Raw genomic sequence first — 23,404 nt, forward strand, 5'->3', positions numbered from 1 at the left:
TACTTATAAATTAATTTTTATTATGTAGATATTTGTCCACTTGTTGTTGGGAATCCCTCCTTAATTTGATGGACCAATGAATATCGGTAAAACTATTGTGGGGCAGTTGAATTATTAATACCCTCAATTAAGTCAATTAAGAATTAAGTGGGAGAATTGTTGAGAATCTCTCCTTAATTTAATGCGAGATTATGATTAAATAATATTGGTAATCAATGTGATGGCCATTAAAACAAATTTTGAAAATTGTAACTCTCTCTTGAAAATGTAATGAGCATTAATCTCTTTGCGAAGAAGCCTTCCTCTCATTCTCTGTAAGAAGGAAAAATGAGAAAAGCAACATAGAGAGAAAAAAAAAGAGTAGATATCTACCATAATTGTGAGATTAGAAATCCTAGCTAAATGTTAGAGAGACTTTGTATTCCATTCTTTTTGGGTGAGATTAGATATCTTAGTGAGATGCTAGAGAAACTTTGTATTTCATCATTGTTAGTGAGATTGAGTGTTATACTCAAATAGTGAAAGGAACAAATATTGTAATCTCACTTTCATAATGAAAGTGTTTTTTATCATAATGGTGAGATTATGAATTCTACGGAGATGCTAGAGAGACATTGAATTTCATCTTTATTGGGTTAGAGAGACATTGAATTTCATCCTTATTGGGTGAGATTGAGTGTTATCCTCACAGAGTGTGAGGAACAAATATTGTAATCTCACTTTCATAGTGGAGGCGTTTTCACCAAAATGGTGAGATTATAAATCCTAATGAGATGCTAGAGAGACAGTAGATTATATTCTTGTTGGATGAGATTGAGTGTTATCCTTACAGAATGAGAAGAAACAAATATTGTAATTCAACTCTCACAATGGAAACATAATTTTCCCAACACTTATCTACTTATTTATTCTCTTATTACTAAAACAAGTTTATGTATTTTCTCATCAAAAATATGCGTTATTTTTAGTAATATTTCACCTTTAACTAACTTCATGACCAAGTTCCACTACTTGTACTAAAATATCCTATTATTCTAGATAAAATCAGATATAACTATTGTAAAATTTAAATAAACATTGAAATCATCTATATAGAAAATCTCATTCAAAATGTTGTGGTTGGAAATAACTTTTTCATTAAAATTCTTTCATCACAACAAATTCTAATTAAATAACTTAACACATAAAGTAATAATTTATTCATTTAGTTAAAAACAATAATAAAATAATATTCACATTATTAATTATGATACAATCAATGACTTCAAATGTTTACTATGGTACTATATTCTATCTAAGATATCTTAAAATAAACTTCTCAATTCTAATTTTTAAAAAAAATATTAAAAGAGAATACTTAATTTTTTTTTTTAAATCGAATATCTCCTACTCTTCAAATTGCCAGTCACTCAAACTCTTTTCTTCTCATCCTGTCTAGTAAGGTTGGATACCTACAAAGACATTTGGACATTTAAATCAAACATAAACATATTAAAATTATAAGTTCATGATTAAACATTAATTATCTTTTTATTTCAAAAATGGTTCAATACTTAACTAATTATATTTTTAATAAATAATCAGATTTTACTGCATAATTAATATAAATTTAGTTGACATGTGAACTTTAAGCAAATACGTTAGCTGAAAAATCCTAGATGTCGACTAGTCGACAATTTGACATCTGGTAGTAAAAAATGTAACAATCAAATTTGAAAGAAAAATTCATAATCCGTGAATTTGGTAGATACTTCACCCTAATTTCCCATGTGAAAAAATAATTCAAACTTTTATTGTAAAAGCTGAAAAAACCAAAGGCAAAGTTACAGTTGCGATGACTCTGGCATAGTATAGCTGACTAAGAAATGGCTTGTCAACACCAACTTTGCCTCCAACTCTTTTTCATCTTCCATGGATCCAAATTCTCAACCATTTGTTCCATAAAAGGGTGCTGGCACTGTATGATACTTCAATGGGGACAACAACTAGCATAAAACCAGGAAAATAATGAAGCTTAAGACAGAGAAAAGATAAAGCACAATTTGAAGATTAATGTGGTGTATTTGGGAGATAGATAAATAGAAGTGAAAAAAGAGATCAAGTTTATGTTTAAGTATTGCCCTTGATTATAATGATCATAGAATCACTTTCTCATTTATATTTATAGATCCCTTCGAGTGAAAAACAAAGATGATCAAGTCCATTGCCCAACTTGTCATCAAGCCTGTTCAACTACAAACTTTTGTAATGAAAAACTAAATCATTAGAAACAATGAGAAAAAGGAGAAATCTAAACATTTAACTAAGCATTCAATCATAATCACCACTTTGAACAATTATTTTGATTACATTTTAATCACTCTTTGAAGCTGTTATAAGTTTCACATTCAATGAAATATATAGTTTTTTAAGGAATAAAATAAAATAAGTGGAAGACCTATATTGGTTGGGTTCAAACTTAATGCGACCAAACCTTTTTATATAAAGGATCTTGGTAGATTTCTTTATTTTGTAAACTCAATTTACTTAAAAGATAAATTGAAAAAACAGTTTTAATTTTCTTTATATAGTTCTTAATCTTTAATGTTGTGTTGTTTTTGTGGTTTTATTTTTGACGACTCATTATCGAATGCGGATCATGAGTGTTTGGATTTGTGTGTAAGGAAGTGTGCAACGATCGATAAGAGAGTGAGTGGAGATTGTTTCTTCTCTCAACAACATAGATATGAGAGGAAAGTCACTTAGATTCTATGTTTTTACTGTATTGTCCTTTGTTTGTGAAAAATGAGTTATATATGTGAACATTAAACAACTTTGATTATGAATCATACAGAGGATAGTCATAATCAATTAATGGAACAAATAATCGACTATATTGTTTTTTAAGAGGATAATCGATTATTTAGGATTTATAATGTGGTGAATAATCAATTATAAGTCAAATTTTAAGTCATAATACATTATGCTAAGGTTTTTCTTATATGCATAATTGATTATCTACATGTTTTGAATACATAATCGATTACCTACTTCATTTATCACATAAAATAATTGATTATTCAATGTTTTTAACTCGAATATTTTAAAAAAATTATATATTTCAGTTTTTTTTTTAAATAGGACATTAAATAATTTAGGATTTGTTTTTCTTTAAGATTTTGAATATTTTAGGAATTTTCTATATTTCATATTTTTTATTTAAATAAAATATTAAATATTTTAAATATGTATTTATTTAGGATTTTTTAATATTTTAGAAATTTAATATATTTTAAATTTTTATTTAATAAGATTTTGAATATTTCAGAAATTTTATATATTTTAAAGTTGTATTTAAATAAGAATTTAAATAATTTAGAAATTGTATTACTTTAAGATTTTGAATATTTTAGATATTCTATATATTTAAAAAAGTTTATATATTTTAAATTTTTATTTAAATAGGACATTATATAATTTAAAAATTTATTTATTTTGGATTTAGAATATTTTAAGAATTTCTATATTTTAAATTTTTATTTAAATTGTGCATTAAATATTTTAAATTTGTCTTTATTTATGATTTTTAATATTTTAAGATTTTTATATATTTAAGATTTTTATATATTTAAGATTTTTATTTAATTACAACATTAAATATTTAAAATTAATTTTATTTAGGATTTTAAATATTTTAAAATTTTATATATTTTTTATATATTTTATTTAAGTAGGACATTAAATATTTAAGATTTGTATTTACTAACATCTTTGAATATTTTAGAAACTTTAAATTTTATTTAAAAAGGACATTATTAAATAATTTAAGAATGGTTTTCATTTAGGATTTTAAATATTTTATAGAATACGTATATTTTAAATTTTTATTTCAATAGAAAGTTAAATATTTAAAACTTGTATTTATTTAAGATTTTTAATATTTTAAGAATTTTATATATTTTGGATATTTATTTAAATAGGACATTATATATTTAATATCTTTATTTATTTAAGATTTTGAATACTTTAGAAATTTTATTTTTTATTTAAAGAGGATATTAAATAATTTAGAATTTGTATTTATTTGAGATTTTTAATATTTTGGAAATTTTATATATTTCATATTTTTATTTAAATACGAGATAAAATATTTGAAATTGTTTTTATTTAGAAGTTTGAATATTTTAGAAATTTTATATATTTCTGATTTTTTTAAAATAAGATATTAATATTTAAGATTTTTATTTATTAAAATTTTGAATATTTTATAATTTTAAATTTTATTTAAATAAGATATTAAATAATTTAGGATTTGTATTTCTACATAATTTTAAATACATCAGAAATTTTATATATTTTAAAGTTTTAATTAAATAGAACATTAAATACTTACAATTCCTATTTATTTAAGATTTTTAATATTTTAGAAATTTAATATATTTCAAATTTTATTTAAATTGAACATTAAATATTTAATATTTTAGGATTTTCAATATTTTATAAATTTTTATGTATTTAAATGACATTAAATAATTTAAGAGGTGTATTTATTTAAGATTTTTAATACTTTAGAAATTTTATACAGTTCATATTTTTATTTAAATACGACAATAAATATTTTAAAATTGTTTCATTTAGGATTTTAAATATTTTATAAATTTTATATATTTCTTATTTTTTTTTTAAATAAGACATTAAATATTTAAAATTTATATTTATTTAAAACTTTGGATACTTTAGAAATTTTAGATTTTTTTTAAAGAAGACATTAAATAATTTAAAATTTATATTTATATATAATTTTAAATACTTTTAGAATTTTATATATTTTAAATTTTTATTTAAATAGGACATTAAATACTTAAAATTTGTATTTATTTACGATTTTTATTATTTTAGGATCTTTATATATTTCATATTTTTATTTAAATAGAACATTAATTATTTAATATATTTACTTATTTAGGATTTTGAGTATTTTAAAAAATTTATATTTTTATTTAAATAGGATTAAATAATTTAGGAATTATATTTATTTAGGATTTTTAGTATTTTAAGGATTTTATATATTTCATATTTTTATTTAAATACGATATTAAATATTTAAAAAAAATATTTGGGATTTTGAATATTTTAAATATTTTATGTATTTCTGATTTTTTTGTTTAAATAGGACATTAAGTTTAAGATTTGTATTTATTTAAAATTTTGGATACTTTAAAAATTTTAGATTTTATTTAAATAGAACATTAAATAATTTAGGATCTGTATTTATATAAAAAATTTAAATACTTTAGAAATTTTATATATTTTAAATTTTTATTTAAATAGGACATTAAATACTTAAAATTTGTATTTATTTACGATTTTTAATATTTTTTAGAATTTTATATATTTCATATTTATTTAAATAGAACATTGATTATTTAATATTTTTACTTATTTATGATTTTGAATATTTTAGAAGTTTTATATTTTTATTTAAATAGGATTAAATAATTTAGGATTTATATTTATTTAGTGCTTTTAGTATTTTAGAAATTTTATATATTTCATATTTTTATTTAAATATGACATTAAATATTTTAAAAAAAAATTATTTGGGATTTTGGATATTTTAAGAATTTTATATATTTCTTATTTTTTGTTTAAATAGGACATTAAATGTTTAAAATTTGTATTTATTTAGAGTTTTGAATATTTTAGAAATTATATATTTTATTTAAATAGGACATTAAATAATTTAGGATTCATATTTATTTATGATTTTAAATACTTTAAAAAATTTAAATGTTTTAAATTTTTATTTAAATAGAACATTAAATACTTAAAATTTGTATTTATTTAAGATTTTTAATGTTTTAGAAATTTTATATATTTCAGATTTTTATTTAAATAGGACATTAAATATTTAATATTTTTATTTATTTAGGATTTTAAATATTTTATAAATTTTAAATTTTTATTTAAATAGGACATTAAATAATTTAGGGTTTGTATTTATTTAAGACTTTTAATATTTTAGAAATTTTATATAGTTCAGATTTTTATTTACATTACAAGAAAATCATGAAATAGAAATCAATTTGAGAGACAAAAAATAATTAGTTGTTATAGTAACTAAATTATATATCATTTTAGAAACTAAAAAAATAGTTTTTCTAAATTAATTTTTATTATTATTAAATGGTTTCTAAATTGGTATTTAATTATCTATCAATGTTTTAACTATCAAATAAATATTTTTCTAAATTTTATATATTTCAGATCATCACATTACTTACATAATTCAATAAACTTTTCTCACAATCCAAACACAACATAAGAAAAATATTAAAAAAAGGTGTTATTGTACTTTATATTTTATATTTAATGAGGTGTGGTAATTTCTTCCTTATTAAGATCAGTTTTTTTTTCCTTATTTTATCTTTTGCTTTAACAATGAATTAATACTTTTGTCATTATGATGCCTATTACATATAATAAGTCGTTTAGTGTGGTACTTAAGTCACCAAATTAGTTCTCTTAATTAGTTTTTGAAAATGTTATTTATATGGTATTTCATTAAACCATTACAATAATATTTTTGTGACTCTCTCTCTTACATCTCAAATTTAGTTAGAACACAATATTGTAAAATTCATATTGAATTGAATTCGAGACTCTATGCAGAGTTTATACAGTAGACTAATTGCAAGCATATCATCAATCAAACCTGATTACAGGAGAAATCTTTACCGGTGAACAAGTTTTCTATTTGAAAATTTAGTGGGAAGGTCCAAAACTCATGACATTTAGAATTTTTTTATGGCATAGATGAATTGGTGAATGCGATTAGAAATAGGTTTTCCTATGTTACTTTAATAGAAAACTTAATTTTTTTAGTTAACATTTTTTTTGACACGATTTTTTAATAGTAGATTAAGTCGTTTAATCATGTGTTTTACAACATAAAAATGAAAGATATTTCTTGTACCCTATCACAATCTTCCTATAGTAATCCTAATACATTCTCATTCCTTTTGAAAAGGATTTTGAAATATAATCTTTATATTCTAGAATACCCTTTTATATAATAAAAGATAATATGTAAGAAAATTTGAAGACACAAGAGTTGAGACCAAACATGAATAAGACTGATATGACCAATTAAAGCTGGAGTCCAATTTGCTTTTCTTCTGAAAGGGTGATTCTTTCTTTCTTCTCTTTTCTAATGAAAGGGTGATTGTTTAACTGCAATGGTATGTCTTATTATTGTGTTGAGTATTGAAATGAGTATATATTCTTTGACTTCATTAAACAATGAACTAAGCACCTCTTAGTAGACAATTACATTTTAAGGTGAATAATTAATAAACTTACAAAACTAAAAAGAACACATTAAAAAACTCTGACTCTGCTCACAACCGACATTCAGATGATGCCAGAATCAACAGTGTCAATCAATCATACAATAAGCACACATGTAGGATAAGAGAGATTTCAACCACTATCTATTTCAGTGTTTCCACATAACATGTTTATCATATCTAGTCCTTAATACCAAATCATGTCTTGAGCCTCCTGACCTTATCTGTGCTTCCATTCTCTAGAGTTCCTTCCATCATCTGTTTCATCAGAGGAAGAGGGTCCCTCAGTATTGGCTTCACTTGTTTGGCTGCTTTCTTTAGCCTTAACTTTTCCATCTTTCTTTTCTTCCTCATCTTGTTTTCTCTCCTCAGCACTTTTGAGAGCATTCAAATTCACCATTGAATTGCTGTCTTCATCTTTGTACTTGTACCAAGAGGCCCAGTAAAGGTAGTTAAAAAAATTTATGCAGCTTAGGATTGCTAAGAACCAATAGAACAAGTTAAGGTTATTATGGTTGAAGTCCAAGCCATGCAACCATCCTTGCTTGCTGGGAGTGATCCTTTTGGTGACAGCATTGATGACATCCACAAAGATTGTGCTTAAGAAGTAACCAAGAGACATGGACAAATATGTGAAAGAAGTTGACAATGACTTCATTGTTTCAGGTGCTTCTCTGTAGAAGAATTCTAGAAGTCCTACAAGAGTGAACATGTCTGCAACTCCAAATATAGCATATTGGAAAGATAGCCAAAACAGACTTATTGGCCTCGAAGGGTCCTTCAGTCCTTGATCCCTTCTTTTCACTTCTACTATGCCAGCTACTGCCATTGAAATGAAAGAAAGTACTAACCCAACACCAACTCTTTGAAGTGGAGTAACCCCAGAAGGGTGGTGAGTGATCTTTCGTGCGAATGGCACAAAGAAGAATTCATAGAGGGGAATTAGGATGCACATGAAAAGCAGGGGGATAACTGGAATTGATGGAGGAGGCACAGTAAAAGAACCAAGTTTCAGGTTCATCACATTCCCCTGCTGAACTGAGAATGTTTGAAGTTGTGCTAAACAAGTGTTCATTATAATGGTACTGGCTAATATTGGTAACATTCTGGTTAGGATCTTTACTTCTTCTACTTGCGTCACTGTGCACACCTTCCATTCTTGTGGCTCAATGTTCTGTTGAAGAATGCTTGCTCTATCTAGAAACCTGATTCAACAAACAAATATTAAAAAATAATATTGCCATCAATTATTAACATGCATGGGGAGTTAGCCATTTAAAAGAAATAAATAAATAAAAAGAAGAATCAAATCATTGAGGATAGTGCTTGTATTGAGAAGAAAATTGCTTTTCATTTTCTCAGTGAAGTACTTGGAACTAAGCCAACAAAAAAAACAAAAGAGGTTGATTGCAGAAAGTACTGTAGTTTTAAAACTTTTTCACCGAGTTATTGTTGTCAGGAACTTGTTTATTTTGTGTGATGTTTACAAGTGGTTCAGATATATTTTCCGTGACCAATTGATCATTCTCTGTATGGCTGCAGCTCCAAGCGTGCAGCAGTGATAGTAGTAGGCCCAGAGTCCTTGGCACTACCTACTACGTCGTACATGAAGAAAAGAATCTCAACACGCCAATGTGCTGGACCATGTATTAGTTAATTGTCTCATCGCTTACAGAACATCATTAGGCTGTGTTGCATTATTTTGCAAGCTGTTAACCATGAATTTTGAGCATGTACACAAGGAGTTACCTCATTTGGTTGGTATGTGCAATCCTTTCTAATGTAGCACTCTCATAGACCTCATAAAGTTCTTCATGAGACTCTGGCAGTGGTAGCTTCCGATTTTTAAAAGCCACGGAAATAACCTGCACCAAAAAAACAAGGTTGATTTGGTGATTGTTGCATATATAGTTTGATTTTGCTGCTTGGATAAACTTCTGATGAAACATTTACAAAAGAAGATAATACAAAGATAAAATAAATTAAACTTTTGTATAAGTACAAACTAATTTACAAAAGTTCCTGTTTAACTTAACTCAAAATTGATTTAACTTACTTGGCTGATTCTCAAAATGGGGCTTTGGCCTGGAGTTTTGATGCGGTAGAATGGCTTGCCAAGAGCAAGAGTGAGAAAGCCAATGGAGGAAGCTACTGTTATTATGATGAAGCCCCAGTGCCAAGCCTTTTGGGTGCTAACCCAAACAACCCCAGTGACCCCTATAACTGATCCCAAGGTTGAACTCAGCAAAAGCCAATTGAAGAAGCTTGCAAGAGCCTTTGCTTCTCTTGGATTCTTTTCATCAAACTGGTCAGCACCAAATGCAGTCAAGGAACCTCTCACTCCTCCCATTCCCAAAGCCAATAAGTACAATGACGTGTAAAACATGACAGCTATGCCACCTTTGACACAGCTCGACTTGCCACAAACATCTGGGTGTAAATGGTCCAGAGCAGCTTGAACTGAGAAAATTACCAAAGCCTGTGTAGTGAATGGCCAATGCCAGAAAGAAGTAAACTTTAACGTTTTTGAACCACCTTTGTCTCATTGTCTCATTGGACAGACCATTGGGATTTGAAATTTTCATATAGTAACATACTTGAGAGACAATATTTAAATATATATAATAATATATTATTGTTTAGCACTTACCAGAACTTCGAGTGATCCGAAAAACAAACATGTGGTTAGTCTGTTGAAGTATGTGTCTGAGATGAAACCACCTACTAGGGAGAGCAAGAAAGTTGAGCCCAAAAAGTTTGTCAGGGTGTTGGCAGAGTTGGACAGATCAAAGTGCATCACCCCATAAAAGTATAGGACTAAGCTCGCCATGTTTGCTACAAAGCCCATGTTGTCCAATGCTAATAACACTGCATGAACAAGGAAGGAAAAGATGAGGATCGGTTGCAAGCTAAGCTTCAGAACATTGAGAACAACCACTGGAGTCTGTGCTCACCAAAGATAAACATGGAAGCCCTGAATCCACCTTTTTGTTCATCCTTTACCTCTTTGTCTCCCTGCATGACAAAATCTGAAACTCATCAACAACAACCCTTAGAGGTAGAAATGAGGTGTTGAATGACTAGTCTTACTTACCATTCTTGAGTTTCAATTTAAAATGGTGGTGGTGAACATATAACTGAAAAGGGAAGTTTTTGGGAAACAGGTTCACTTCAGACAAGGATATGGTAAGGAGAGAAGTTTAGTTCAATGCCTTAAACTGTTTGCTTCTGATGTCCTCCATGCTATTTATCATGCTCTCTTTCTCTCTGTTCTCTCTTGGACTCTGTGCAAACATATTACTGGTTATATTATTATTGACATGAGCCTCACCATCACTTATTTGAAACAGATGGAGGAAAGATTTAACTGTTTTAAGCCTTCCAAAGCTTAATTATGGATGCTGATTCCATCAATAATGTTAATCAAACCCAACGTGTGTGCCCCACAACAAATTAGGGTAAATATGGTATTCTAATTTAGATTTTTCATTATTTTTTTTTATGTTGCTTCGAATCAGTTTTAAAAATTTTATACATTTTAAAATAATACGTTTCTTATTAACACTGACAATAATAATTTCAAATAATTAATAATAGTCAATTACATTTTTTTTCAACAAATTGTAATTGAATTATTGAATTATTATTTTTATACAATAAGAATAACATTGTCAATTCGTTACAATAATTTACGTTATTAAATTCTAATTTAATTTTAATATTTACATTAATTATAAATGTGACTTTTTACTACTTTTATGTAAGGAAAACATTAAAAATAATTACTAGTTACCATTATCATCAGAAGAATTTTAATAATACTAAAAAGTTAAAATAAAGTTTAATAATCTTAAATTATAACCTTAAATGTTTTTATTAATTTATATTACTATAATTTTAAATTTATTTTTAATATTATCTGTTTATATTGCATTAAAATATTTTACTACTTTTACAAATTTATTAATTAAGTATATTTAATTTAAAAATTTATATTTGTATAATGTTATATTAAATTTATAAAAGAAATAACACATTTCCATATAAATCGACTCACGGGGAGCATATTTCAATTTATTATTTAATATGCACCATTAGACAGTGAAATGGTATTTTAGGATAAAAAAAATTAAAAATAGTCTATCTAGAGAATATTTTCTTAAATTGAGATTATTCCAATACAAATTTACATATTATTCTCTTAATGTATAGGATAGTTTTAAATACACTTACTATATTTCAACTCCTTTTGTTCCTAGTAGATAATAATTAATGTTAGAGTATTATTATTGGTTATAACATTAAAACAAATGGTCATTACTTTTTCAGTTTTTAACTTTAAAACTTTTGGAAATTGGAATATAATATATTTCCTTTTTTTGGTGCTCCAGGGATTAATTTTACATTGAGCAACAAAGGAACATAGCAAACATATTGATTTACCCACAAAACAATTACCCCCTTTTTCTCCTATTATTATTATTATTATTATTATTATTATTATTATTATACTTTTATAGTTGTATGTAAGGTTTCACACATTACTTGTTCTATTGTAGGATTTTTTTTTTCTAAAAATAATATTATTTTGTATTATCTTTTTCTCTAAGAACTTTTTATGAGACATTTTAATAAATTTTTACAATCACTTAAATTTATTATTTTTCCCTTTATCCTTTTTTATAATTTATATATTTTTTAAATTAGGTTCTCGAATAGTTGTTGAATTGTTAAAAGTAATTTTCCTTTCTGATGCGTAAATGGTTGTTTTAAACACTATTTATTTTATGAGAAACACTGCTATCCAAACTTTTTCTTTTTAATAATTGTTTTGTTTGGGTTAAATGTTAGTAGTCCTTCACATTTTTTTACATTAGTTAAGTTTTAAAAGAATGAAACTAAATTTGTTTGAAAACATAATAAGAAGTTCTTAAAACTAAAACAAACATTTAGCCTTTTGTTTGTAACATGTATATGCTTGTCTTGGCTGAACAGTCCGTTTGAGGCGTTGTATCAGTATTCCTAAACAAGAAAGGTTTTCAGTATTGCTCACGGGTCAATTTGAAAGGAAGAGGATACTTATAGAAACTGGAAGTGGGGGTATGCCAAGACTTTTCCCTGCTTGATGCACACCATGTGACCCAGTGCCACTGGCTATATTATCAAATTCGTAGACTATTATCTTCTTTACAGCTGAACCCTGCATATCTCACATGCTTTCCATAATAATTCCCTCTTAATTATGTCCTCAGGGTAATCTTTATTAGGAATAATTAATCAATTCAGACATTCAGAATGGTTGGTGCTAAATTAAGTGTTTCTGTGATGTAAACTAGTGTTATTATCATTAAAAAAGTTGTCTTTGTAGAGTTTTAATTTTTGATGATACTGGCTAGGGGAATGAATGGGGTTGAAACTTGTCCTTGGTTTGGCTCTAGACAACATTGTCAGAAGGAAAAGGATCCAATATTATCCTTGCTCTGGGAAAAACCAGAAGTACCCCTACTATTTCTATGTGTATGAGGCACAATTCAGCTGCCCATTTCTCCAAAACCGACCTTCCATCCTCCAGTGACAAGTGGAGGTCGATCATTTTATTTGGGTGGCAAAAAATATAGAAAAAAAAAAACATTTTTAAGAGGACAAAGTTGAAGTGCTTATTTTGAAAAGTGTCTAACAAAAAAAAATGCAGGTCGAAACCGGCCAGAGCCTTCAAATTCAAGATACATGCAGCTTCAACCTGCCCCCAAAACTGTAAAAAATGTTTTTAAGAAAAAAAAAAAAAAATCCTAAGTCAAATACTGAAACCAAGGGTCACATGATACAGCTCATATGCTGTCCTTCATGTCCAAGGAAGCTCCATTGTTAGGCAAAAGTTCACGAACCTCGGTTAACCCCTCTTATCCTCTCATAGAAACTCAGTTTCGCCTTTTGCTTTGGTCTTTAGTCTAGTTCCAATGATAAAACTCGCTTCTCCTTTGAACTGTCTCTTTCAAAATAGCAATCTAACTTCTACTATCTCAATCATACTAAATCTTTTTCTGTTTGAAAATCGTTGTCAATTATAAAATATTTCTTTAATTTTGGTATGTTCCACCATGTTTGATTGGCGTGTTTACCTCCAGAGAAAATAAGGACACCGCAGACCACTATATCAATATCTGTATTCTATGGCTTCGTGTCAAAGAATTTCCAACGCATAATAGTCCAGATCCTGCTAATGTCCTTTGAGTAGAATGTCAAAACATTCCTTGTGATAAATGTCCTACATACCACCAATATTATTTATAGAAGTCAATAAGCTGGAGTTGGATTTGGATTTGGATAGGATATGCTTGTTTTGAATGACGAAATCCACTTTTTAAGTATTTAATATAATTGTGTCTTCATGATTCAAACACTAGATTAGTACTAGTTCGTAAGAATTGAAAATGAAGAGATATATTGAGATAGCCTAGGATCATTAATTGCATCTAAACTTGATATATAAACCAGCCAACAACTGGCAGCATCTATGGAACTAGAACTAGCAGCAAATTCTGAGCTTAGACTTGAAAACTAAAAGGATTGTTGCTCATATCCCACTTCTTAAAGCATAGGTAGGACTAGGATCAGATGTAGGCAGAGAAACAAATTCTCTTTGGTTCAATATATATGTAGGCGAACATGTAAAAGAGTGGAGTTCAGTTTCAAATTTACTCTTTGATGGAAGATATAAAGTAACATGTTATTGCCGTGGTGGGCGCCAATCAAAAGCCACCTATAACTACTTGGTCCAGTGTTGGGAGAAGTTGGCAATGCAGTTGAAAAATTTGGACCAAACCTATCAATTTTTAGTCTGTATGATACACCCCTTTGCGTGTGTGTGGCTTTCTATGAATGAATATAATAATAGTTTCATAAAGGCTACATAGATGCTTCTACATCTCATCAAAGACACAGTGTTATGGTCCTTAGTTCATAAATGTTCTTTTTCATAAAGCTTAATTTATTAACCCCACCCTCCATGCTATGTTCTTGTCAATGACACCCCTTATATCACTTTTTCCTCACGATGGTCCTTGACTTTTCCAAAGTGCTTAGGTGAATGAGCATGTGTTCTCTCAAGTTACACACATCTTCTGTTCTCTTTTTCTTCTACGACTTCCTACTTCTAGACACATACACCGTGTTCCAGTAGTTTTCAACCTTGGCAGTTCTACTATTGTTGTTTCTTGTTGCCCACGACACCCTGTTTCTCTCTGATCATGCTGTGAGTTTATGCCAGAATCTGTCGCTTCTGAGTGTGCCTACGTATGCGTGTGAGGATGATTCAATTCAATAGTTCTTTAACAATGTGACACATAAAGAGATAATTGTTAACGTTCACAAGAAACCAAACTTCATCAACCAATCTTCAACTTCTTTTTATATTTTGGCGTAATATTCAAATATTGAAAAAAATTAACAAAAGACTAAGGTTGAAGTATAGTGTAGCAATAGCAGTAGCTGGCATTGGCGTGTGGTGTGTAGTGTAAGTTCATCATGTGTCGCTTCAAATTGATGATTATTTAGTTTGTGTTGTGGAAGTGAAGGGACTTGACCTTTCTGGCGTTGGTGTTATTGTAAAGTATAAAATTGTGGTGGCGCCTAAGTGTATGATATGCATATGGTTTGTGTCTATGAAACTCCCTCGTATTATTGCCAAGGAACAAAAACTAGGGAAAAAGGTTGGGGTAACCACGTGGAGTGTATTTCGAACCAAGAATCACATTTTTTTTGCAGTTTCAACTTTATATTTTTTATACAAAAAATTATAAGATATAATTATAAAATTGTGTTTTAAAACCCTGTTTTAAAATAAAATTTCTATGGAAAAATACACCAAAGAACATGTCAATCTATGACTTGTTAATACGTGGAAATTTATTTTAATATTATCCAGATTTTGAGTCTACTATTTGGTTATAACTATTAATTATTACACATGCTTAAATTGTATAATAAATAACACATTAATATTATTCCTGAAACATCTGTTTGACAATACAAGAAAGAAGATAGAAAAAAGAATTAAAGAGTTCCTTGAGAGATTATGGTTAGAAAAAGCCTCCATTTCTCTGAAAATGTGAGACTAAATATAGCTACCACCCTTATTTATTATATACTTTTAAAAGATTCTACCACATGGAAAACATCGTGTGGCACTGGACATATCTGTCTTTAATGAATGAAATTGCAATAGTTGAGTTTGATTCAATCAACAAATATCTGAATTCTCTATCCCCAGACATTTTGGATTCCATACAGAATGTTTTGATTGAAAAAAGCTAACACAAATGAATCATGATGGTTCATTAATTCTCCACTACAGGTTCTATGCTCAAGAGCATAAACTTGCCTCCATTAACATAAATGCATATATGGAAGGAGAAGTCAAACTTATTTCAAAATGGATAAAAGTGTAAGTATCTAAATTATTATTTAATAAAAAATAATAATCATAGAGTGTTTAATAGAAGAGCAGAGTAAAAGCATCAATTTTGAATAATTTAAAGAAATAAAAGTAAAATAAAGATTTAGACTTTTGAATATAAATTGATAAAAAAAATCTAACAAAAACAAAGAGATAAATAAGAATTTTTGGATACTATTCAAATAACTCAAAATTAGCAATGAAAAAAATAAATATGAAATGATAAAATAGATCTTAAAAGTTGATTACACTGTACCTTTTCATGTAATTTTTTTTTCGAGGCCAACTAATTTAGTTAAGCAATGAGTTCAATGATTCACGAAAATTATTTTAATCTGATTCTTTGAAAAGAAAATTATTTAGATTAAGGGTACACCTGATTACGAACAATGTTAAACAATCAATATTAAATAAAAAGACTTAATAGTTTATAGTTACATTCTCAATTAAAGCAAGTTGTACCACAATTTTTACCCATATCTTAATTTATAAATTAGTTTCTTAGTGTAACTAAAAACTATAAATTGTGATTTGGTTAGTTAGGTCAAATATGCACTAAGAATAAAGTAAAAACAATCAATTAAGTAACTATTATAAAATATAACTTGGGGTTAGTATATTCAATGGGATCAACAACACGTTTGCATGACAAAGAAATAAAATTTTATTTTTTTAAGGCTTTATGTCTCGCTTGAATTTGAGGAGTCACAATTTTACATTACATGAATGTACGTATCAGAACTTTTACATACAAATAACCATATTATAAAGAACTGTATTTGTATTTAGCAAACCATTTACATTTATTATTTTCATTTAGTAAAACACAAAATGTCCCTTTTCTCGTAGTTCTGTATAAAATTATTTTGTCATTTTTTGTTTCAATGTCAGATAAATGTAACGTAATGTGCAATGTGATACTCTGTTTTAAACATAATTCGTTAATGGATTAAAAACAATTCAAGGATTAAAAGAACACGAAATTACTTCGAAGATTAAAAATAAGGAAAACAATTTTATATAGACTAAAAGAAGGAAAACCAAATTATAAAGACTAGAAGGATATTAAAACTGCATTACTAATATTGATTAAATTACAAATCTTAAGTACATAATAAATTTAAAATAAGTCCCCATTTTTTATTTTTTATTTCTAAGAAAAAAACTCAACTACAATAACCCATACCCACATATATTCGAGTTTTAATATTTTTGTTTAAAAATGGTAATGCCAAATGAATTTTTGCAAGTACTTACAATACATTTTCAGAAACAGTTTTAAAGTGTGATATATTTTAAAAGGTTTTACGTATGCCATTTTTAAGGGCAAATACTTACCATATTCAGTGTAAACAACAAAAATGCACTTAAATAAAACAAGGGTACAAATCGAAATACATTTCAGACCTCTTTCTTAGAATATGTTTTTGAAACAATTTTTTTGTATTGAGAAATTAGTTTTTGGAATGGGATTTTAATTTTAAAATTTAATTTTGAATTTTTATTTTTGAATCACAATAATTTCTTCCGAATATGTTTTTCTGGAATATATTATTTTTAATTCCAGATTTTCATTTCCGAAATAAAAGACATTTTCGAAAATTTAAAAGTGTGCTGCAAGTTCAAAAAGGCTGGGTATTGGAAGAATTTGCCTTTAAATTATAGCAATGTTAAAAAAACTTGGAAAATAATAATATATAAGACTTTTCATGGGCTATTTGGGCCGTTAAACATAATGGGCTGAGAGGGCCCATTACGAAATAGAGTTTACTGAAGAGAGGATTGCGCGGGAAACAGTTGTTCACTTCTCTTCTTCTTCTTCTTCTGTCACACATCAAACTTTCATTTTATTTTCTCTGCGAATTCCTGTTTTCATTGGTACACAACTCAAATGGGTATTAAGGTCTTCACATTTTCATCATCCTATTCCTCTGTTTCCCTTTCAATTTACTATCATTAATATTAATTTTGTTGATGCCGATTATTGTCTAGGGTTTAACTAAGCTTTTGTCGGATAATGCCCCAAAGTCCATGAAGGAGAACAAATTCGAGAGCTACTTCGGTCGCAAGATCGCTGTTGACGCCAGCATGAGCATTTATCAGTTCCTTGTCTGTACTTCCCTTCACAACACTTACCGTAGTTTCAACAACAATATTGATGCATTATAGTTATGTTATTAACGTAATATCACGTGTCGTGTATTGGATTTTGGTGCAGATTGTCGTTGGAAGAAGCGGAACCGAAATGCTCACTAATGAAGCCGGTGAAGTTACCAGGTATATGCAGTAATCAACTTCACATGTTTTTAATTAGACAAGCTTAAAAGTGATTTGGGGTTTTCGATTTAGTTTCATCCTTTTTATGATAAATATGGTTCGCTCTGTGCGATGATGGGATTGGTTATGTGTCTTGTAGTCATTTACAAGGGATGTTATCGCGGACAATTAGACTTCTTGAAGCCGGGATGAAGCCAGTGTACTTATCTATATATTTTAACTTTCTCAAGCTTTTCTTTTCTTGTAACCCTCTGAGGATGATTTTTCTGTATAAATTGTGTATGCTGATTTTTTCTAGTGCTGGTGTGCAGATATGTTTTTGATGGGAAGCCACCAGATTTGAAGAAACAAGAGCTGGCAAAACGGTATTTTGAGTGGATATTCTGTTATTTTTGGAGAGTTCTGATTTTTGTTTTGAGGTGGGGTTAATATGGAATTGTAACTTATAGAAAGTTCCTTAATAATGCTTTTCACACTGAAATTCTGTTAGTTACTCGAAGAGGGCCGAGGCTACTGAGGATTTATCAGAAGCCTTAGAGGTATATGCGCAGTTTGTTATTGTCTTTCCTCTTGGGATCCTTTTGTGCCTGTAATTTTTTTCTGTTAAATCGATATATTCTCATCTGTGGACTGCTTTTTTCTTGTGATTTAGAGTGCCAATAAAGAAGACATTGAGAAATTCAGTAAACGGACTGTGAAGGTGGGCTTTTGTTTCTTATTTTCATTTATTTGAAAAGTTTTGCACATTGTAGATAGATATAGAAGCATGGATTTTTGGTGCATGGTATTGATGCTATCTCCATATTCTTGTAGGTGACAAAGAAGCATAATGAAGACTGCAAAACACTTTTAAGACTTATGGGAGTTCCCGTTGTTGAGGTGACATTGCATTACTAAAGTATTTATTGTTCTGTATTTTTACCATCTGGTTAAAGCTTTGGATTCTACAGGCACCCTCAGAAGCAGAGGCTCAATGTGCTGCACTTTGCAAAGCTGGAAAGGCAAGTTCATACCTGTTGTGTATCACATGTTTTTTGAACTGGGTTATTGAAAACTAAAATGATAATGTTATTACTAATCCTTTTAAAACTACAAAGAGACGTCTTGGAAACAAAAGGATCAAATACTGATTTAGATTTTTACCACTTTTTCTTATAAAATCCATTTAAATTTCAGTTATGTTATTGCTTTCGTACCTCTTTCTTTGGATAACCATGCCTTCAGTTTTATCAACTCATTCCTTCAAATTAATTGGCAACATTTCCTTTAATATAAACTTCCGATAAAATTTGTACTGAATGTTTTATATATCATAGGTTTATGCTGTGGCTTCTGAAGATATGGATTCCTTAACATTTGGAGCTCCTAAATTTCTTCGCCACCTAATGGATCCAAGCTCCAAAAAAATTCCAGTCATGGAATTTGAAATTGCAAAGGTCCTTTTAGCTTTCAACATACTTTAGTTTTTTACTTTTTGACATGCTCACTTTGGTATTTCTCTGGTTTCAGATTTTGGAGGGGCTAAATCTGACCATGGACCAATTTATTGACTTATGCATTCTTTCTGGCTGTGATTATTGTGAAAGTATTCGAGGTATATTTCAACCCAATTTTATTTGTGTGATGCCTGGTCTAAGCTTGGGTTTATGATTTCTGAATGAACTCTATATGCGATGTATATAGTATAATTGATAAATGACGTGTGCTACAGGAATTGGGGGACAGACAGCTTTGAAACTCATACGAGAACATGGCTCTATCGAAAATATACTGGAAAACATAAACAAAGAGAGGTTTTTTCTTTTTGTTGAAAATTACCATCTTGTGTATGCAATTTAATTTGTATCAGTTGCATGACATAACCTTGTGGAATAAGGTTTGCTTGTTTCTCTGTTATGGCATAACCAATCTAAATAACTCTTTTTGAATGCAAGGTTCATGATATTTAATTATGATGTTCCTCTTTCATCCTTGGAAGTACTGATAGTGAGTGCATTGGTTCAGGTACACAATACCAGATAATTGGCCATATCAAGAGGCTCGACAGCTTTTTAAAGAACCAATGGTTTTAACTGATGAAAAGGAACTTGATATTAAGTGGACTGCTCCAGATGAAGAAGTAATATATTCCGTTTTAGAACTTCAATATCATTTCAATGCACATGAATTCTCATACTGATATACATTATATCTGTTTGTCTATCTATGTATATATTGTGTTCTTTGGCAATATAATTAAGTTGCATTGTGTTGCCTTACAGGGGTTAATAACATTTCTGGTAAATGAGAATGGCTTCAACAGTGATAGAGTGACTAAGGTATGTAGAGCTCTCTATAGTATTATTTTGGATTGTTTTAGTAGGATTTCAATTTGCTCTTCAGAAAATTTTAAATGATTTCTCTATGAATGTTAGTCGATAGAAAAGATTAAAGCAGCAAAGAACAAATCATCACAAGGCCGGTAGGTGATTCTTATGTCTTTGGACATTAGTGTTAAACCTTTCTTGTTTCTTGTCATACCTAACTCCTCTTTTTTCTCTTTGTAAACACCAGATTGGAATCATTTTTTAAGCCAACAGCAAATCCATCTGTACCAATCAAACGCAAGGTATGTATTCATTATGTCTATCATCTCCCAAGATGTGGACATCCAGAATAATTTTAATTTTGCAGTAAACTTGGAAGTTTTTCACCAAAACATTTGTGGTCTGAATTTTGGTTGTCTGTGATTTAGTTATTATGTTTTTTCTCCCCAATTTATCTGGCTGAAACTAAAGGATGAACTATTGTTTCTTTGCATTATATTCATCATCTTAAGGTTTAAAATGGATGATGAAAAAACTCTCCCATTCCATGAAAATGTATCATTAACATAATTTGTGTGAAGAATAGATTAACTTTCGAAAATTTGAAGTACAGATACACACTATGTTCATGTGTCAAATGTGACACTTTGTTTTCTTTTGATTGAATAGCTGCTAAAAAAGGTGATGAGGAACTCTTGTTTGTGTGGCAAGCAAAATGTTTATCATATCATTTTCACCCTAATGTGGATTGGAGCTCTTCAGCCCCCTTTCTTGTTCACGTGTTTTCTTCACTAGTAATAATAGGAGGACTTCCAAATCAGAGAAAAGAACCAAAAGCAGAATTTTTTTCCCCATATTTACTAGAAATCTTAAAATCGACATGTTAGATAATTTTGGCTATACTTAATGACAGGAAATCAAATGCATGCTTAGATCTTTCAAACCAGCAATTGAGCATAAGATGTTCTGTCTGCAAACTTGTAACTGGTCAAGGCCCATGGTTTATGGCAACTTGAGCTTGCCAATGTATAGTCTGGGTTCGGAGCTCCATACCTTGGTCTAGAGGTGTTTCTTTGGTGCCTGAAGCTGAATATCCCTGGTGAACCTCCAAAGTCATTCTGTGCTTATGCATATTCTATCTTTAGTAACCAAAATATAAGTGTTAACACGATTAAAGTCAGAATGATAAATTATAGCTTTTTACAATCTGTTCTGATATTAAGTAATTCTTCCATTAATTTTGCTCGAGTAGTTTTAAAACTATGTCAATCCGACTTACAAAACTCAAGCATATTTTATTACCAGTAGTGTATATCTCTTACCTTTGATTTCTTGTCTGTGGCTTCACTTTTAATTCCTTTAGCATGTAGGCTTGTGGATCTTGTCAATTACTATTATAAAGTTGCGTGAAGTCTCATTGTTTAGGAAGAAAAGCAATAAGGACAGCATAGCTTGTTTGAACTTATTTGAATGTCCTATTCTGCGTCTTTGTTAAGGAGATATTTCATCTTTTTTCTTTTTTGCTGTGTTTTACTATTTCTCTCTTTTATGTTTTATTTTATTGATTATAAAAGGCCATCCGTTGTATATATTATTAGCTTCTGCCCTAATTGCTATATTTTGATATAGCCCAACATGGACATTAAAGTTGGATTGGCACAGTAAAGATCAATAGACATTCTACTTGTGCTTGAGTTGGTTATGAAATGCTGATTAACATTTAGGTTGGCTACTTGGCAAAAAGCCCCGGCAATGGGTTGGTCCCTTGCACCCTTGATCTGCTTTAGAGCACCATCTCTAAAAATATATGCTGATAGAAACTAAACAAACAATACTACTTCACTGTTAAAATAAAGCATTCAATGAAAAATACTGGAAGCAGTCAAGCCACCATCCCCGATCAAATTACTATTATGGTTTGGAAGGTCCACGCTCTGACAACTTTTTTTGGACAGGAAACACAACCGAATAATGCTAAAGAAACTAACAAAAAGGCCAAGGGTGCTGGTGGTAGGAAGAAGAAATAGTTGCCTTTGTGTCTTGATAAGGTTAGAGTTCTGGAGGTCATTCAATTTTTTTCATCGCCTTGACTGCCCCTTTTGCATGTTTTACATCCGTGACCGACCGTGCCTCTATTTTCTCTTGGTTTGATGCAGTTAGCGTGAAGGAGGATCAATGAGGTACTTCATTTTACAGAGATACTCTTAATCCTCCATTCCTGGATGTAATTTAACCTGTTTCCTTTCTTGCTGCATCCCATGACTATTTCACTTAATTTTGTCAATTCTGGATATTTGCACGCACCCAACTGTAAGTTACTAGAAATTAAGGTTTTGTTAGAAGCTTCTACACTGAACATATACCTAATTATGTTGTTTATTTTATGAGATGGGTATTTGATTATACCTACCTTCAACATGGACAAGCCTTCATCCAATTTAGGCGCAATTTTTTCAAATATATTCAACGCAATCTGTCAAAATATGGTTAAAACTTAAACATCACTTGGTGCTGGGGTATCCGAAACGATACAGTAGGTAAGAATTCGTGGATGAAGAAAGTTGTACTGGGCTTCATCCCAAACAAGTTAAGTTATATACTTGATCTTTTTTGCTGCAAATTGTTTTAGATAGCGATTGGCAGTTAACGTAACTGATAAGTCGTTACTTTTCCTATACTCTAGACAACAAATGGGAATATTGTTTAAACTTTATTTATCGGGATGTACATTTTACATTCCATTACTAAAAGGAGATTAATAGGGATGTTAAGTCATCACCTTCAATTACCAATTATCGAGTGTGCGCCTGTGCTCTGTCGAGCAAACAAGGGTGGGACATGTTTATTCAAGTACTGGTGGAGATTTGTCATCTGTCAACCTTTTTGTTATCATGATTTTTCTTCTCTTTTTTGTTCTCTAATGAGACGTTGGCACTTTTTGAATGGGGAACTGCAACTAATTTCCATTAAGCTAATGTCTGTGTACAAGTTACAAGGTTGGTCTTAATCGACTAAATCACTAGTTGTTTTCCCTTGCA

At 29.1% G+C, this 23,404-nt stretch overlaps 2 protein-coding genes across 3 annotated transcripts; one reads left to right on the forward strand and one right to left on the reverse strand.

Moving 5' to 3' along the window:
* Positions 1-7,251: 7,251 nt before the first annotated feature.
* LOC137830129 (protein NRT1/ PTR FAMILY 4.5) lies at positions 7,252-10,749 on the reverse strand. Its single transcript, XM_068637288.1, has 6 exons — positions 10,423-10,749; positions 10,283-10,343; positions 9,979-10,196; positions 9,385-9,807; positions 9,078-9,193; positions 7,252-8,533 (listed from the first exon to the last, which is right to left on the reverse strand). Exons 1-6 carry the CDS (start codon positions 10,423-10,425, stop codon positions 7,549-7,551), a joined length of 1,806 nt encoding a protein of 601 aa, XP_068493389.1. The 5' UTR covers positions 10,426-10,749; the 3' UTR covers positions 7,252-7,548.
* Positions 10,750-17,562: 6,813 nt separating this feature from the next.
* LOC137830130 (5'-3' exonuclease family protein) lies at positions 17,563-22,784 on the forward strand. Of its 2 annotated transcripts, XR_011084160.2 has the most exons (19): positions 17,563-17,686; positions 17,776-17,892; positions 18,002-18,060; positions 18,200-18,259; positions 18,372-18,425; positions 18,551-18,599; positions 18,713-18,760; positions 18,874-18,939; positions 19,011-19,061; positions 19,377-19,496; positions 19,570-19,654; positions 19,772-19,853; positions 20,065-20,179; positions 20,322-20,378; positions 20,475-20,521; positions 20,614-20,668; positions 21,280-21,465; positions 22,322-22,414; positions 22,523-22,784. XR_011084160.2 is itself a non-coding variant. In XM_068637289.2 (18 exons), exons 1-17 carry the CDS (start codon positions 17,675-17,677, stop codon positions 22,391-22,393), a joined length of 1,149 nt encoding a protein of 382 aa, XP_068493390.1. In that variant the 5' UTR covers positions 17,563-17,674; the 3' UTR covers positions 22,394-22,414; positions 22,523-22,784. The 2 variants fall into 2 exon arrangements, 1 of the variants encoding a protein (XP_068493390.1); XM_068637289.2 differs by lacking the exon at positions 21,280-21,465.
* Positions 22,785-23,404: the final 620 nt, after the last annotated feature.

The sequence above is a fragment of the Phaseolus vulgaris genome, chromosome 7 (assembly GCF_051622355.1).
Source record: "Phaseolus vulgaris cultivar YP4 chromosome 7, ASM5162235v1, whole genome shotgun sequence".
Classification (NCBI taxonomy): Eukaryota; Viridiplantae; Streptophyta; class Magnoliopsida; order Fabales; family Fabaceae; genus Phaseolus; species Phaseolus vulgaris.

Excerpts from the sequence above, each read along its gene's own strand:
- LOC137830129 (XM_068637288.1), bottom strand. Across the intron at positions 10,197-10,282 it reads GGCTTCCATGTTTATCTTTG|TGTTATTAGCATTGGACAAC; the intron begins GTGAGCACAGAC and ends TTGTTCATGCAG. Across the intron at positions 9,808-9,978 it reads TCGGATCACTCGAAGTTCTG|GCTTTGGTAATTTTCTCAGT; the intron begins GTAAGTGCTAAA and ends TTCACTACACAG.
- LOC137830130 (XM_068637289.2), top strand. Across the intron at positions 20,379-20,474 it reads ACAGTGATAGAGTGACTAAG|TCGATAGAAAAGATTAAAGC; the intron begins GTATGTAGAGCT and ends TATGAATGTTAG. Across the intron at positions 20,522-20,613 it reads AACAAATCATCACAAGGCCG|ATTGGAATCATTTTTTAAGC; the intron begins GTAGGTGATTCT and ends TGTAAACACCAG.